Raw genomic sequence first — 15,159 nt, 5'->3', positions numbered from 1 at the left:
TAATTCTTTTTTAACACACTACAGCCCTAAGAAAATCTGGCTTTGGTGTCTCAAATATTTTCCAAAGGATTTCCATTTTGAGCATCTAAGTATTTAACAGATGTGTGAATTAGTAGATGTTGTAAATATGCTGAACTTGAGTATGAAAAATACATCATTATGGATTGCTGTACTTCTTAGTATGTAATAGCACAGGATGAAAAGAGTGTGACTTTGGATATGACAGTTCTATATTCATAAATGGGCTCTGCCACATACTTGATAGGTAACCTTGGATAAGAGACCATTTAACCTCTAGTATCAGTTATCTTCTCAGTAGAATCAGGACAATATGGTAAAGTATCTGGCTTTACAAATTATAGCTACTTTCCATGACTTCGAGCCCTTTACTCAGTTTATAAAAGGAGTTTACTGCTGTCATACATATTATTCTCTTGGTTTGTATGAAATGCTACAGAATAACATCTCCTCTGCCTAATTGCTCTCTCCATGCTAGTTAAATCAGCTATAAAAATCTCCTTGAGCTCTCTATAAGGAGCAGTTGGCTGGGATTAAATAGCTAGTCCATGAACTAAAGAGAGATCTGTGGTTTGTTTTCTCATATCTGAGTGAGCTGTCATTTGTTCACAGTGATTCATCTCACCCTTGTGTTGTAAAATCCTCTGGGCCTCTGTCACATCAATGCCAGCCTTAAGTTTGTAAGTTGCTAATAGCATATATTTCTCAGTCAAGAACTTTTATCACTCTGCTAAGCTTGTTTTGAGAAGTATGGTAAGTTTGGGTTGAATTTTATTTCACAGTGAAATTCATTTGTTGAAAAAAAAATCTTTAAACCCATTTGATAGATGAAGATATTTTGGAGTGGTGTGCCCAGCTAAATCAGCTAACCTACACTGCTTAATCACATGCCATCCTCCATGGTGGCTGGCTTTTTATCACTAATGTGAATGTAATTCATTTAGTGAACATAATTTTGCAGGAGTCCTGTTTCTAAGTAGTCATTCTGAACTCTTCGAGTAGTTACTAATCCTTTGAATTGATCGGAGTTTGGTTGCCTGTATTTTATTATGGGTGGTAAATCAATAAATTTGTCATGAAGTTTAAAAATATTATATCCATGAGACATCCTAGTAGGAAACCTTAATTAAAGAAATGCTTTGATTTCCCATGACAGAAAATGAAATGTTGCTTTCCCATTTCTTTTAGAAACAGATTATTATTCATATGTTTCCTTTTTATAGTATTATGAAGTTTTTCTACTGTTGTGTGTTTCATTTGGGGGAAGTTAGGAATTGAGGTGTTGGGGTTTTTGTTTTATTATACCTAGCAGATAATATATAAAACATTTCTATGTATTCTTCATTTCCTGTTTCTAGGTGTTCAGTGACTTTATTACAGATCTAAATTCGTCCTTATATGTTATAATACTTTGTGATATATATGTTTGATTTTTGGAGTTTTTGTTCATGTAATCAAATGATGTCCATTTTTTTTCTTTTTCTCATCTTCTGATCAGGATTTCTGGCAGGTACTGACTCAGCAGCATGTGCAAAATTCATAGTAATGCTTCAGGGACAAAGGTTCAGTGCATGCTCATGTCTTTCCCTGCTCCTTTCAGAATGATTCAGTTCCTGTCACTTTAAATCAACATATTTTATATTTAATATGACAATTCCAACACTGCACTGGTCCTTGAGAATATAATACCTAGCATGATTTAAAAGGAAGTTTTAACAGTATGTGTTAGGAAGATCAAGGAACTGTTACCACTGTGTTGTATAGGGATACTCAGTTAATTGGGCCATTTTGACTAGTCTTAGTTGGATGTCATGTTCTTAGTTAAACTGTAACAGGAATGGTGAGGCAACAGTAATTTCAAGTGAAAATTAATCTTTCTTTTGAGATTTCTTCGATGATACAATACAAATAAAGTAGCTCTTTGTTCAATAAAATGGCTTCTCAGGAAATGGAACATTTAGAAAGACTGCATTATTTAGCTTTTTTGAGCTAATCAACAACTTTACCTTGGAAAAGTAGGCAAATACATGAAAAAAATAATGAAAGAGAATATATAGATTGTAATCTAGCAAAGGAGAATTTCAAGGATTGGCCTAAGAAGTATTTTTTAAATTGATTGTTGAAGACTTAGACTCTTGAATTATAATTTATAAATTATTAAAATATTTATTTTTGAAAAGACATTACTCTTGTATTGCTTAATAGAAATAGAAACTAAAATAAATTAACATATCTTTGGTTTTAAAATAATGATATAATTAACGATAACACAATGTGCTCCTTATTTTTATGTAACATTTTTCCTATGCTTCCTTTTTTAAAAATGGGATATATTTTTAGTAGTCTACTTACCAAACCCCAAACCAATTGTCCTATTGTTGGTGCAGTTGATGAACTTTTGCCTTTAACTGCAGTCTGAAACAAACCAATGAATACTTGAATGATTATGTCAAAATAACTTATTGATAATCCCAGTATCAATGTTTCTAAACCTGGAGATTCCATTTTAGAATAGCTGTGGTACAACCAGTCTATGCGTAATGCTAAGAAGAGTAAATCAGACAAGATACTTAATACCTGTGTTTGAGGAAAGCTGCTTCTGCTTCTGTAATTGTGGCAGGACAATTTGTAGAAGGCATCTAAAAACTCTTCCTTTCCTTTGATGGTTGTATGGCTTAAGGCTTGAAATTTAAAATGACTTGCCTCACATAGATACCCCTATGAGAGAATGAGAAGAGAAAAGAGGTAGGAATTGATTAAGTGCTTGGAAGTCTTTGAAATCTGCAGCATTGGGTAATCAGCCACCATAGTTGACAGAAGAGCAGTGGTCTTTAAATTTTGACTCTCGAAGGTGATATGATTTGTTGAGTAAGGATTCAAAGTCAAGTTTTACTATTTTATTAAGAATATCTTGTGAATAAGCTTTTTGTATTGAAAATAATAAACTTTTTTAAAATAGACTAGGTAATAGGGGATTGGTTATCTATATCACTGTAATATCACTCATTTTGGTGACACTAGCATAAATCCTTTAAGCTTCCAAAAGTCAATGAGCAGTTACTTTATAGAAAAGAGCTTTCTTGCTTGCTTCCTAACAGGAATTTGTCCTTTGCATGCTAAGTTCCTATTGCCTGTGGAAAGGCTGGAATCATTTTGTTTTTCTGGTAGCATAGAGCTATTCTTCAGATGCAGCTTATGAACGGTGTGATTTATTTATTTGCTGTGTGGAGTATTCATAATGTCTCTTTCCAGTCTCTGAGTTCCACCACTACTAAACTCTCTTGATTTAATTCATGTGTTTGATTATTCAAGTTAAAAAAAGAAATGATAGATAATCATTAAGTGCTCCTAAGGAGGGTGTAGTTTACTTGGTTGCCACAAATATTCAGACATCTATTGATTTGTCTTCTTATATTTTTATTTTACATTGTTTTGTTTGAACTTGGAGCCAACAACCCATTTGATTTATCATTGTTGATTTCAAAGCATAAACATGACTACACATTGTATTTCTAACACCTTCATGTTTCACTTTTCCATCATGAAACAAGATTTGAAATACACTTTGACATGGGAGGACTTGGTTCCAGGTAACTTCCTTTGTCTTATTATTTTAGCACAAATACGTAACATGTTCTGAGATTACAGAAAGGAAAGATACTCAGAACATTTTATTTCTCCTGTTCCAATAAAAATGGGTTCTCAACTTAGCCTAAACATCGGTTGATGATCTTTAATTGCAGAGAATGTGTGAGGATAGCTTTTGCTTTGCCTCTTTGTCTTTGTCATGATGCATTTTTTAAAATTCCAAACTTAAATAAAAAGATTTCCCAGTTATAGATTAGACTAACAACTATTAATTAAGAAGAGCATAAAGAGCCATTACATTTTTGAAATGATACTCATTTTCAAAATGATCAAAATACACATTTGAACAAGTCAAGGCATAAAAATACATTGTGTACCTACATTTTTAACTAGACCTTCCTCTTCAAGATAACTGAGCTGATACAAGCTAAGCCCCAGGATTAATATTTTACAATAGTGAACTCTTGTTTTGCTTTGAATATATTCAGCCCCCATTAACAGTTTCAGAAGTTGGAAGTAATTCTCTTGCATTTGATACAATATAACATATAATGGTTCTAGAGTCAATCTATGACCTATCCTGCCATTTTATAGCATCGTGAGCTACCACTACTTATTTAATTTCTCTGTACTTCAGTTTTCTCTTCTGTGGAGTGCAGATAGTAGTATTATCTATCTTACAGGATTGCAGTGAGGGCTTAAAGAGGTGTATGTAATTCAAGTGTTTAGCACAGTGCCCAGCACAAAATATGCAAACTCTAATTTTTAAATTCTTAATATATCCTTGATGGTCAGTGGTGTTCAGGGGATACCTGTAAGTGTTCAAAGTGATGTAAAAATTCTTCATCTTAAGGCCTTCCTGGGAAATGGTAGTTATTAGAACAGTGTTGAATGGTTCGTGATCCTCAGAGGGAAACTCTCAGTTTTTATGAAGTGATTTTTTTCTTGTAATAATTTTTTCCAAATGGGAGAGAGTAGATGCTGCATTTACTGACTTTTCAAAATTTTTGAAGTGGTTTTTCCATGAATAGGGAAGCCTTTTATAACTTATGTGACTGAAACCAAAACTGCTGCTGAGCCCATGACACTTTTCTTCAGTACTGATTGATTTGAATGGCCAGAGTTCAAAATTAAATTCTTAGATTTAGGTAGCAAATAATCAATAACAGTAAAACATAGATTCTCCCACCCGCTGCTCCTTTGAAGCAAGTATGTGGGCATAACGGGGTAGGAAATAATAGAGTTGACAGTTTTCCTTTTCTAAGGTTTTGCTAACACCTCATCAGATACCGAAGACTGAAATAAATCCGTTCGGTAATATTGTCTCACTTCCTTGAAGTGAGTGTTATTCCAGGAGACTTAAAATTTTTTAATCACTGCTTTAATCAAATCTTCTGCCATCCTTTTTTAAAGCATCTTCATTGTGTCCATTTTCTCTGTAGCCATCTAGTTTTAATGAACTAGGAAAACATTTGCATGATAGGTATTTGGAGTTGTTCTCAGAGCTAAAGTGGTTAGAATTGGGACTGAAAAGAGAATGGCTTTCTGGCAGCGTGAGGTTTACGGTATCTTAAGCATTCACCTTCCACAGTTTGTTGCACAGTCATTTCTGTTTGTCTGTCTCAAATGCTCTATGACTTTTGAAAAGGTTGCAGACTTTGAATCAGGAGATGTTCTAAACTACTCTAAATTAGAAACTTCTTAATTTTATCTGACACATCCTCAACTCCTACCTTTCTGCAGGTTCAGGTATGGGAAGGGGAAGGAAGAATACACATTTTAACTGTGCAACATTTTCTGTTTGATTGGGAATAGTGTGATTGTTTAAGATGGATATCTTACCGAGGCTTTGGCATCTATGCACCAACTAAATAATGAAGTATGAGCATTAATTGCATGGGGAAATTGCTGAATTTTCTAACATGCTTCCCCTCCCTGCCCCAACCCCAGCCTTATGCAGAAATACTTTTTGTCATTTAGAAATGATAGGTCACAATTGCATTTTCTGGAAGAAGCATATTATTATTATTATTACCTTGCTTTTGAAGTACAACCTCAAGTAGTTCTTAAGGGATTTAGATAGACTTTGAAATGTATATCCATCATTTAGGGAAGTGTTAATTTTAAAACAATCCAGTTTTCTCAGTCTCATAAAGGATGACATCTTAATTTAAATAGTAAAGCTGTGTTAACAGGTTTTTCTAGAAACCAGAGATGATTTGAGGTTCTAGATGATATGTTAGCATCTGTTTTGCTGGCATAGTCCACCAACTACTATTTGATAGGAAGTTTATTTCAAACTGAAATTTTGTCAAAATTAAAAATGGGTTTTAAACTAGAATAAATAATGGGATTAAACTCCTAGATAGGATTTTTCTTTTTGGCTTCATCCCCTTGAGTCTTAAAAGGCAAAATTATTGGCCCTATTTCAGTCAACCCTGTTAAAGTTAGGATTCACTGAGCATATTGAGTATTAATGAATTTGAATCATGATGGGAAATCTCAGTCCCAAGAAGGCTCCTGATGGCATCTTCAACTTTGGCAGTGTTATACAAGTTTATGCGATTAGGTCAGAAACCAGAGCATGGATGCTTTAGCACAAAACCATCCTGGTAAAACAGTTCAGTTTTGTTTATTTTTTTGTTTGTTTGTTTAAGTTATTTATTTTAGAGCAACATGCACATGAGCAGGAGGGGGCGCGGAGAGAGAGGAAGCAGACTCCCACTGAGCAGTGAGCCCAGTGTGGGGCTCAGTCTCAACGACCCCGAGATCATGGCCTGAGCGAAACCAAGAGTTGTGTCCTTAACACACTGAGCCACCCAGGTGCTCCAAACAGTTCAGTTTTAGACTCATTGAGAGGTATAACAGTTATACATGTATAGGATATGATTTGCTTCAAGTTTCTAATTAAGTGTCTCTGTTTACCTAAATAATAAAAAGAATCAGGATATGATGCAGTTGAGGTCAGTACCAAGACCCTTATGAGGTTCCTTATTTGTTTTTACTTCAGTAATTTGAATGTTTAAAGATAGTGAGTCTATAGTTGTGGTTTGAAACATAAGATTTTAGACTAGTTCATACAAGTGAACAGTAAAACAGTTAAATTTCCCTTATTTGAGTCAGTGAGCACATTGCTTTGAAATATTTTGCATAATGTTCTTTAAAAGGAGTAATATTTGTCAGTAAATTTCATAGAAATGCTATTCTGATCAGTTGATCTGCATTTCTACATTTCAGCCTTAATTTCAGAGATTTAAGTGACTTGACTAGAATTTAATATGTAAGTTTTAAGAAGCATGAAATATGATATATAGAATTGCTGAATCATGGTGTTGTACACCTGGAAGTAATATGACACTGTGTGTCAACTATAGTTTAAAAATAACAATAATAAAATAGCATAATGTTCTGGAAGGTATCTGCAATTACAGTCTTTTTAAAACACCTACTGCTCTTACATTTCATCACATATACTGAAGAATTGATAGAATCTTACCTTAGGAACTTTAAGGTGAAAAGAAGTTTCTCTTAGACTTTTACTATAAATTTTTTGGCTAAACTTGTATTTTAATATATTAATCTCACATTATGTGGCCTTACAGTGGATTTGGAATATATTCTACTTATTTTGACTCTTTTATACAGAAATTTCTTCCTTTTAGTTTGTCTAATGTTTATTATTTACATTGAGTTTATTACTTATATTAAATACAAATCATTATGATAGATTTTCCTAGTAAAAATACATTATCTATGTTCATTACTATTATGTAAATGTTCATTAATAACAAAAGATAAAATAACTACCTCTGAGGTAGAGAAAGTGGACATTATTACCCATCTGCTAAGGAAGATTATGTTTTCCTTGGACTATGCCCCCATTTCATCCCTAAAGTATAAATGATATTTGCTTAGGGGAAAAAGTGACTTAAAATTTAGCCATCGATTAAACATTATTCAAAAGAGTAAGTGAAGAAACATTTTATTTGATATTCTCAATGCTCAGAATTAAAGATTGATAAGACTTTGGAGTAAGAAAAAATAACTGAAACCTTCCCTTCACTTTCCTTCCTTGAATCTGAATTTTCCATTTTCATCACACTTTGGGACTTCTAAAATTTTATTCAATATCAAACTCAAATGTCTACATTTTTAAAGATTCCCTATGTACCATGGCTAGTTGGTTTGAGAATATTTTTATGGTAGAATCAGGCCTTTGATTTATAATGACCCCATAAGAAGCTGTCATAAAAACCAAATAGTCTAAAAATTCATATTGTAGTAACTCTCATTTCCTCCCAAATTTTAATGTATTTATTTGATTCTTCTCTTAGCTTTCAACAATTTGAGAGATCAAATTTGATAGTTTTATGGCATTTTTGGTGTTGTTAATTAATGTCATTAATTGCTTTTAAGAAACATCTTTGAAGTTATGGATACTTAACCCATTTATAAATTCTCTGAGTTAATTAATAGGTGTATAATCTTAAGTGCACCTGAACCACTCTTTCACAAATGGGTGCCTTGAAAACCATACGTGTAACTTCCTTCCCCTCTCCTTCCACACCCACCACAACTCCAGAAGCATGGAAGAACATTGTAGACCTTTAAGAAAGGATTAGAAGATTACAATGCTAAGGGCACACTGAAAAGGGTGGCTGATTTTATTTATTTATTTATTTATTTTTTAAAAGATTTTATTTTATTTATTTGAGAGAGAGAGACAGTGAGAGAGAGAATGAGCGAGGAGAAGGTCAGAGAGCGAAGCAGACTCCCCATGGAGCTGGGAGCCTGATGTGGGACTCGATCCCGGGACTCCAGGATCACGCCCTGAGCCGGAGGCAGTTGTTTAACCAACTGCGCCACTCAGGCGTCCCGAAAAAGGTGGCTGATTTTAAAATCCTCTTTGAACATCTTTCTTTCTTTCTTTCTTTCTTTTTTAAAGATTTTATTTATTTCTTTGACAGGCAGAGATCACAGGTAGGCAGAGAGGCAGGCGGGTGTTGGGGGAGCAGGCTCCCTGCAGAGCAGAGAGCCCGATGTGGGGCTCAATCCCAGGACCCTGAGATCATGATCCAAGCCGAAGGCAAACGTTTAACCCACTGAGCCACCCAGGCATCCACATCTTTCCCATTTTTAAGGAGCTATTGCACAACATGCACATTCTCTGTTTTTTTCTCTTAAACACATGCACATATATGTGCATATATGCTTTCCCTTTTCTCCACTTAGGAAAAGTGAGAAAAATGAGAGACTTTGATATGCTCCCACACACACACACACACCTTTTTTCCTTCACATTTCTAGGGTCCTTTTTCCTTCTATATCTTATCGTTCAGATGTTTTCAGCTTTTTCCTTTATGGAGCACATTGGCCTTCTTTTGGCCTCTTCTTCCTATCATTCTACTCAGTTCATCAGAGATCTCAAATACAGCTGCACAAATAGAAATATTTTCTCCTTTAGAGGACTGGGGGTTGCAGACATGGGCATATTCTATGTAAGGCAGTAGAGGAAGAGATGCTTTCCTGGAAAAACTCACACTAACTAAAGTATCATTGTAAAGTGTTTTTATTTAGCCCCTATGGAGATAGGTTCCAGTAGTAATTCTCAATCAGTATACAATCAAAGGTATGTTCGCACACTTTACAGCTGTTTTGTAGTGGAGGTGGCTAAGTCTAAACCATAACCCCAAATGCATCTTTTGCAGAGTTTTTAGTTACTTTTTCAACAATTCGTGTAATTTCATGTTTATTTCTACTTTGGAAAATAGTCATGCACTTTGTTAGTAATCAGAGGACCTTCAAAAGAAGGTGGCTTACTCATATCAGAAAGTATTATAGAAAAAGAAGCCACACTTATATGGTAAATTAATTTTTAACAAAGGTGCCAAAGTAATTAAATGGGGAAAAGAAGGTATTTTCAACAAATAGTTTAGAAACAACTGTATATCCATATTTTAAAAAAATAAACCCTACCCCACCCCTTACTATACATACATATTACTTGGAATAGATCATAGACCTAAATGTAAAATCTATGACTATAGACTTTTAAAAGAAAATATGAGACTATTTTAATGGACTAAAGAGATGCAAAATGTATTAGGATATAAAAAGCAATAACCATAAAGGAAAAAAAATTAGACTTAATGAAAATTAAAACTTTTCATTGTTAAAATAAAATAGAAATTATAAGCCAAAAACTAGCAGGAAATTTTTTTTTAAGATTTTATTTATTTATTTGACAGACAGAGATCACAAGTAGGCAGAGAGGCAGACAGAGAGAGAGAGGAGGAAGCAGGCTCCCTGCCGAGCAGAGAGCCCGATGTGGGACTCGATCCCAGGACCCCGAGATCATGACCTGAGCCGAAGGCAGCGGCTTAACCCGCTGAGCCACCCAGGCACCCTAGCAGGAAATATTTTTAATGCATGTATTTGACTATAGTTGTTATCTCTTGCTGAGTAGTAAATCCAAAGCTTATTGGCTTAAAACAATAATAATCATTTCTTGTCACTTATGCTTTCTTTGAGTAAGGAATTTGGGAGCAATTTCTCTAGAAGGTTCTGTCTCAGCTTTTTCATAAGGTTGCAGTCAGAGGTTGGCTAAAACCTTCGCCATCTAGCTTGACTGAGGATGAAGATTTTCTCTAAGGTGGCTCACCAAATATCTGATACTGACTGTTGTTGTGGAGAGCCTACAGGGAGAGGATCTGAGGCTCTGCAATAAAAATGAACTACTGAAAAATACAGTATGATTCTCCCCAACATTATGCTGAGCTGAGGAAGCTGTACACCAAAGAGTATATACTGGTGACTCTGCTTGAGGAAGTTCTAGAAGAGGCAAAACCAGTCAATGGTATAAAAATATGTTGGGAATTAACTGTGAAAGAGCATAAAAGATAAGGTTTCCAGTGGCAATGTTCAGTATCTTGATGGGAATGTGGGGGTTACTCAGATAGATATATATTTATAAAACTCATTGTTTTGTATCATTAGATTTGTGCATCTCACCAAAAGTGTATTTTATTTAAAACAAAACAGATACTGAAGTATAGATGATATGTTTGGTTTTTGCAGACACGATTAACAATTGTGAAGCTACTCTCTGTATATTCTAAGCTTAAGCAAATGAGTAAATATATTGAAGATAATGGGAACCAGGTTTCTCCCTGTTGAAGAAGGGAATAACAAGTATGTATGGGGTAAGACTACTTTGTACCCCATTGTATTAGAATGAAATTAGAGATACCAATATGAATTCTTAGTTTATAATAGACAGATATGAATGTAATCATGAAGAAGTATCAGTCTAATTTAAATTGAGGGATCTTCTTCAATATAATTCACTTTTCAAATATTTCAAGGTAAAAAAGTACAAAGAGATTTTTAAAAATTGCAGAGTAGGTAATTCCAAAGCTATATCTTTCCACTGAGACAGTTGGTAAGCTGGCAAAAACTATCAATCAACTTTTTTTAGTATATGTGCTGCCGAAGCGAGCACTCAATCAACTTTTTAGATCTCTGGAATCTAACTAATCAAAGACTTTAGGGGTATCTGGGTGGCTCAGTGGGTTAAAGCCTCCGCCTTTGGCTCAGGTCATGATTCAGGGTCCTGGGATTGAGCCCCGCATCAGGCTCTCTGCTCAGCAAGGAGCCTGCTTCCCTTCCTCTCTCTCTCTCTGCCCGCCTCTCTGCCTACTTGTGATCTCTGTCTGTCAAATAAATAAAATCTTTTAAAAAAGAAGACTTTAAGCAACCAGGGGAATGCTTAAAGAAGAAAGATGATGCTGAAATTTGTTAAGATAAAGCTGTGGTGTTATTTTCTTGACAACAAATTGCTTGTGCCAGAGGGAGCAGTGCAGAGAATGTGGTTGTGGGCATTGACCTGTCTGGTCAATGAGGAATCAGCTTGTGGGCTTGCCTTTGTTTTGCCTACACTGGAACTTTCTTAGAGCTGGGGTGGCCTCCCAAGTGGCATTTGTCAAAAGCATTTAAAGTTAAATATAGTAGCCACAGCAGCCCGAGACAAGCAGCAAACAAACCAAAAAACCTGGGAATGAAGAGGCTACAGCTGGAGATGGTGAGAGAACAAGGACTTTGAAATGTTCTCCCATATACTGAGGAATCTGGAAGGCCTTACATGTCCAGAGCTGAATGAATACTTAGAGGAAACCTTAAGAGACCCTAAGCTTTCACCTCTGGCTGCCTTTTAGCTTCTGTGCAAGCAAGAAGTGAAGGCAAAGGCAGATTTTTAAACAGTGGCTAAGCATTGAAAGAACCTGGAGAGTATTGAAAGACCTGGAGAGTGTTCCAAACACATATTTTGGCTCCAAGAATTTAAGGAAATTTCTGTTAAATAACTAGCTGACCACTAAGTTAATGGAACAGAGACTTCTGTGACCATGCTTGACAAAGAATACAATATTTTTTTTTAAAAGAATTTAGAAAAGTCACTAAAGAAATAGCTAACACCCACTCAAGCAGTAGCACCAAACCCTGAGAAGACAAATCTGATTTCCAGAGTTACCACATTATACTATACAAAATGTATAATTTTTTAAATGATTTTATTTATTTATTTGAGAGAGAGAGCACATGAGAGGGGAGGGGGTCAGAGGGAGAAGCAGACTCCCTGTGGAGCTGGGAGCTTAATGCAGGACTCGATCCTGAGACTCCAGAATCATAACCTGAGCTGAAGGCAGTTGCTTAACCAACTGAGCCATCCAAGCACCCAAAATGTCAGTTTTCAACAGTTCTCAACAAATTTTGCTTTCAGAGAACAATATACGGTCCATTTCGAAGGAAAAAGAAATAGAAAAGCTCAGACATTACACTGAACTACAGACTTCAAATCAATTGTCTTAAATAATTGTCAATCGTCTTCAATAACTTAAAAGGAACCATAGGAAAAGAACTCAAAGGAAACAAGAATGATGTATGAGGGCGCCTGGGTGGCTCAGTGGGTTAAGCCGCTGCCTTCGGCTCAGGTCATGATCTCAGGGTCCTGGGATCAAGGCCCGCATCGGGCTCTCTGCTCAGCAGGGAGCCTGCCTCCTCCTCTCTCTCTGCCTGCCTCTCAGCCTGCTTGTGATCTCTCTCTGTCAAATAAATAAATAAAATCTTTAAAAAAAAAAAAAAAGAATGATGTATGAACTAATAGAGAATATCAACAAAGAGATAGAAATTTCAAAATTATCAGGTAAAAATTCTGATACTGAAAAGTACAATTGCCAAAAGGAGAATTTCACCAAAGAGGTCCAATAGCAGATTTGAACAGTCAGTAGAAAAAGAATCCATGAATTTGAAGATAGGTCAATTAATATTATCCAATGTTAGAGAAAAAAGAATAAAGAGAAGTGAAGAGAGTTGAAGATATCCTTCTGACATTATTAAGTGCACCATCATATGTAAGATAGGAATTCCAGAAGGCAAGGACAAAGAGAAGAAAGCAATATTTGAAGAAACAATGGCTGAGAACTTCATATATTAATGAAATATGTAAATCTACACTAGGATAAATTCACAGATAACCTACGCATTATAATCAAACTGTCAAAAACTAAGACAAAGAATCGTGAAAGTAAGTGTTGCTAGTAGTCTTACCCTATTTTAAAAAATGCTAATGAGAGGGACGCGTGGGTGGCTCAGTGAGTAAAGCGTATGCCTTCCACTCAGGTCATGATCTTGGGTCATGGGATCAAGCTCTGCATTGTGTTCCTTGTTCAGCAGGGAGCATGCTTCTCCATTTGCCTGCTCTCCCCCACTTGTGTTCTCTTTCTCTCTCTCAGACAAATAAATAAAAAATTTTTAAAAGTTGGGGGGAGTCCTTAAGGCTGAAATGAAAGGACACTAGGTGGTGACATGAAGTTATATGAACAAATGACACCAGTAAATGTAACAACACTGGTAAATAAAAGCCAATGTGATTGTTTCTAACTACTTTTTTCCCCCTGTGTAATTTAAAAGACAAATGCGTAAAATAATTATAAATCTGTGTTAAGGGGATAAAGTATAAAGATGTAATTTATGAAAATATTTAATGAGAGCCCTAGAGGAGTAGAATTTGTTTTAATATTATTGAAGCTAAGTTGGTATTAATTCAAACTAGATTGTTATAAATTTAAGATGTTAATTGTGATCTACAGAGTAGCCTACTGAGAAAATAGCTGTTTGGTTCCATTTATATGAAATATCTAGGTGACTCCGTAGAGACAGGAAGTAAATTAGGGGCTAGAAGAAGCAGGGCAGTGGAGTGTGACTATTGAGTGGGGAAGGAGTTTTCAAATGGGGTGATGAAAAAGTTCTGGAATTAGATAGTGGTGATAGTTATTTAACATTGTGACTGTACCTACTACCACTGAGTTGTACACTTTAAAAATGTTTATGTACAGGAGCACCTGGGTGTTTCACTTGTTAAGCAGCATGCCTCAGGTCATGATCCTGAGCAGGATCAGGGTCGTGTCCCATATCGGGCTCCTTGCTCAGCAGGAAGTCTGCTTTTCCCTTTAACACTCCCCCATCTCATGCTCTCTCTCTCTTTCTCTCTCTCTCAAATAAATAAAATCCTTTAAAAAATAATAAAAATAGAGTAAAATAAAAAATTTTATGTACATTTTACCATAATTTTTTTAAATTATATAAACAGAAAGAGTGTGGTATTGGCATAAAATAGACATAAATATCAATGGGATGAGATTGAGCGCCCAGAAATAAACCCACAAATTTAGTCAGTTGATACTCAACAAGGTGTGAAGACCATTCTGTGGTCAAAGAATCGTCTCTTCCACAAACTGTGTGTGGTCAACTGGATATTCACATGCAAAAGAATTAATTTGGATCCCTTCTTCACATTATATACAAAAATTAACTCAAAATGGATCAATAACCTAAATGTAAAAGCTAAAACTACCAAAGTGTTAGAAGAAACCTAGTAGTAAACCTTCATAACGTTGGATTTGGTGATGGAGTCTTAGATATGACATCAAAAGCACAAGCAAATTGAACTTCATCAGTATTTAAACCTTTTGTGCATTAAAGCACCTTATCGAGGTAGTAGAAAGACAATGTACAGAATGGAGAAAAATCATACCTGATACAGATTTTATATACAGAATATATGAAGAACTAAAAAAAAAAATACAAAAAAAGCATATATAAAGAACTTTTACAACTCAATAACAAAAGGACAAATAATCCAATTCAAAAAATAGGGAAAGGATTTGAATAGACATTTCTCCAAAGAAGGTATATGAATGGCCAATAAACATATGAAACATGCACAACACAGCATTGTTACGCACTAGGGAAATGTAAATCAAACCACAATGAAATACAACTTCACACTCACTAGAATGGCTATAGGTTTTTTTTTTTTTTTTTTTTTAAGATTTTTTTACTTAGCGTGAGCAGAGGGAGAGGGAGAAGCAGATGCCCCACTGAGCAGGGAGCCCATCACAGGGCTGATCCCAGGACCCTGAGATCATGACCTGGGTTGAAGGCATCCACTTATCATACTGAGTCACCCAAGAGCCCCGGCTATAATTTTTTTTTTTT

At 35.3% G+C, this 15,159-nt stretch overlaps 1 protein-coding gene across 3 annotated transcripts in view; it reads left to right on the top strand.

Annotated features, from left to right (window-relative positions):
* MICU1 (mitochondrial calcium uptake 1) overlaps positions 1-15,159 on the top strand; it is a 237,576-nt gene that overhangs the window by 108,533 nt on the left and 113,884 nt on the right. Inside the window, exon 6 of one of the 3 annotated variants that reach the window (XM_044239744.1) lies at positions 1,517-1,528. The exons of the other annotated variants lie outside the window; for them this stretch is intronic. Coding sequence (XP_044095679.1) covers positions 1,517-1,528 — 12 coding nt within the window. The remainder of the gene's footprint in view (positions 1-1,516; positions 1,529-15,159) is intronic. 3 annotated transcript variants of the gene reach the window in all.

Source organism: Neovison vison, chromosome 2, assembly GCF_020171115.1.
Source record: "Neovison vison isolate M4711 chromosome 2, ASM_NN_V1, whole genome shotgun sequence".
Lineage (NCBI taxonomy): Eukaryota > Metazoa > Chordata > Mammalia > Carnivora > Mustelidae > Neogale > Neogale vison.
This window is presented reverse-complemented; position numbering and strand designations above follow the sequence as displayed.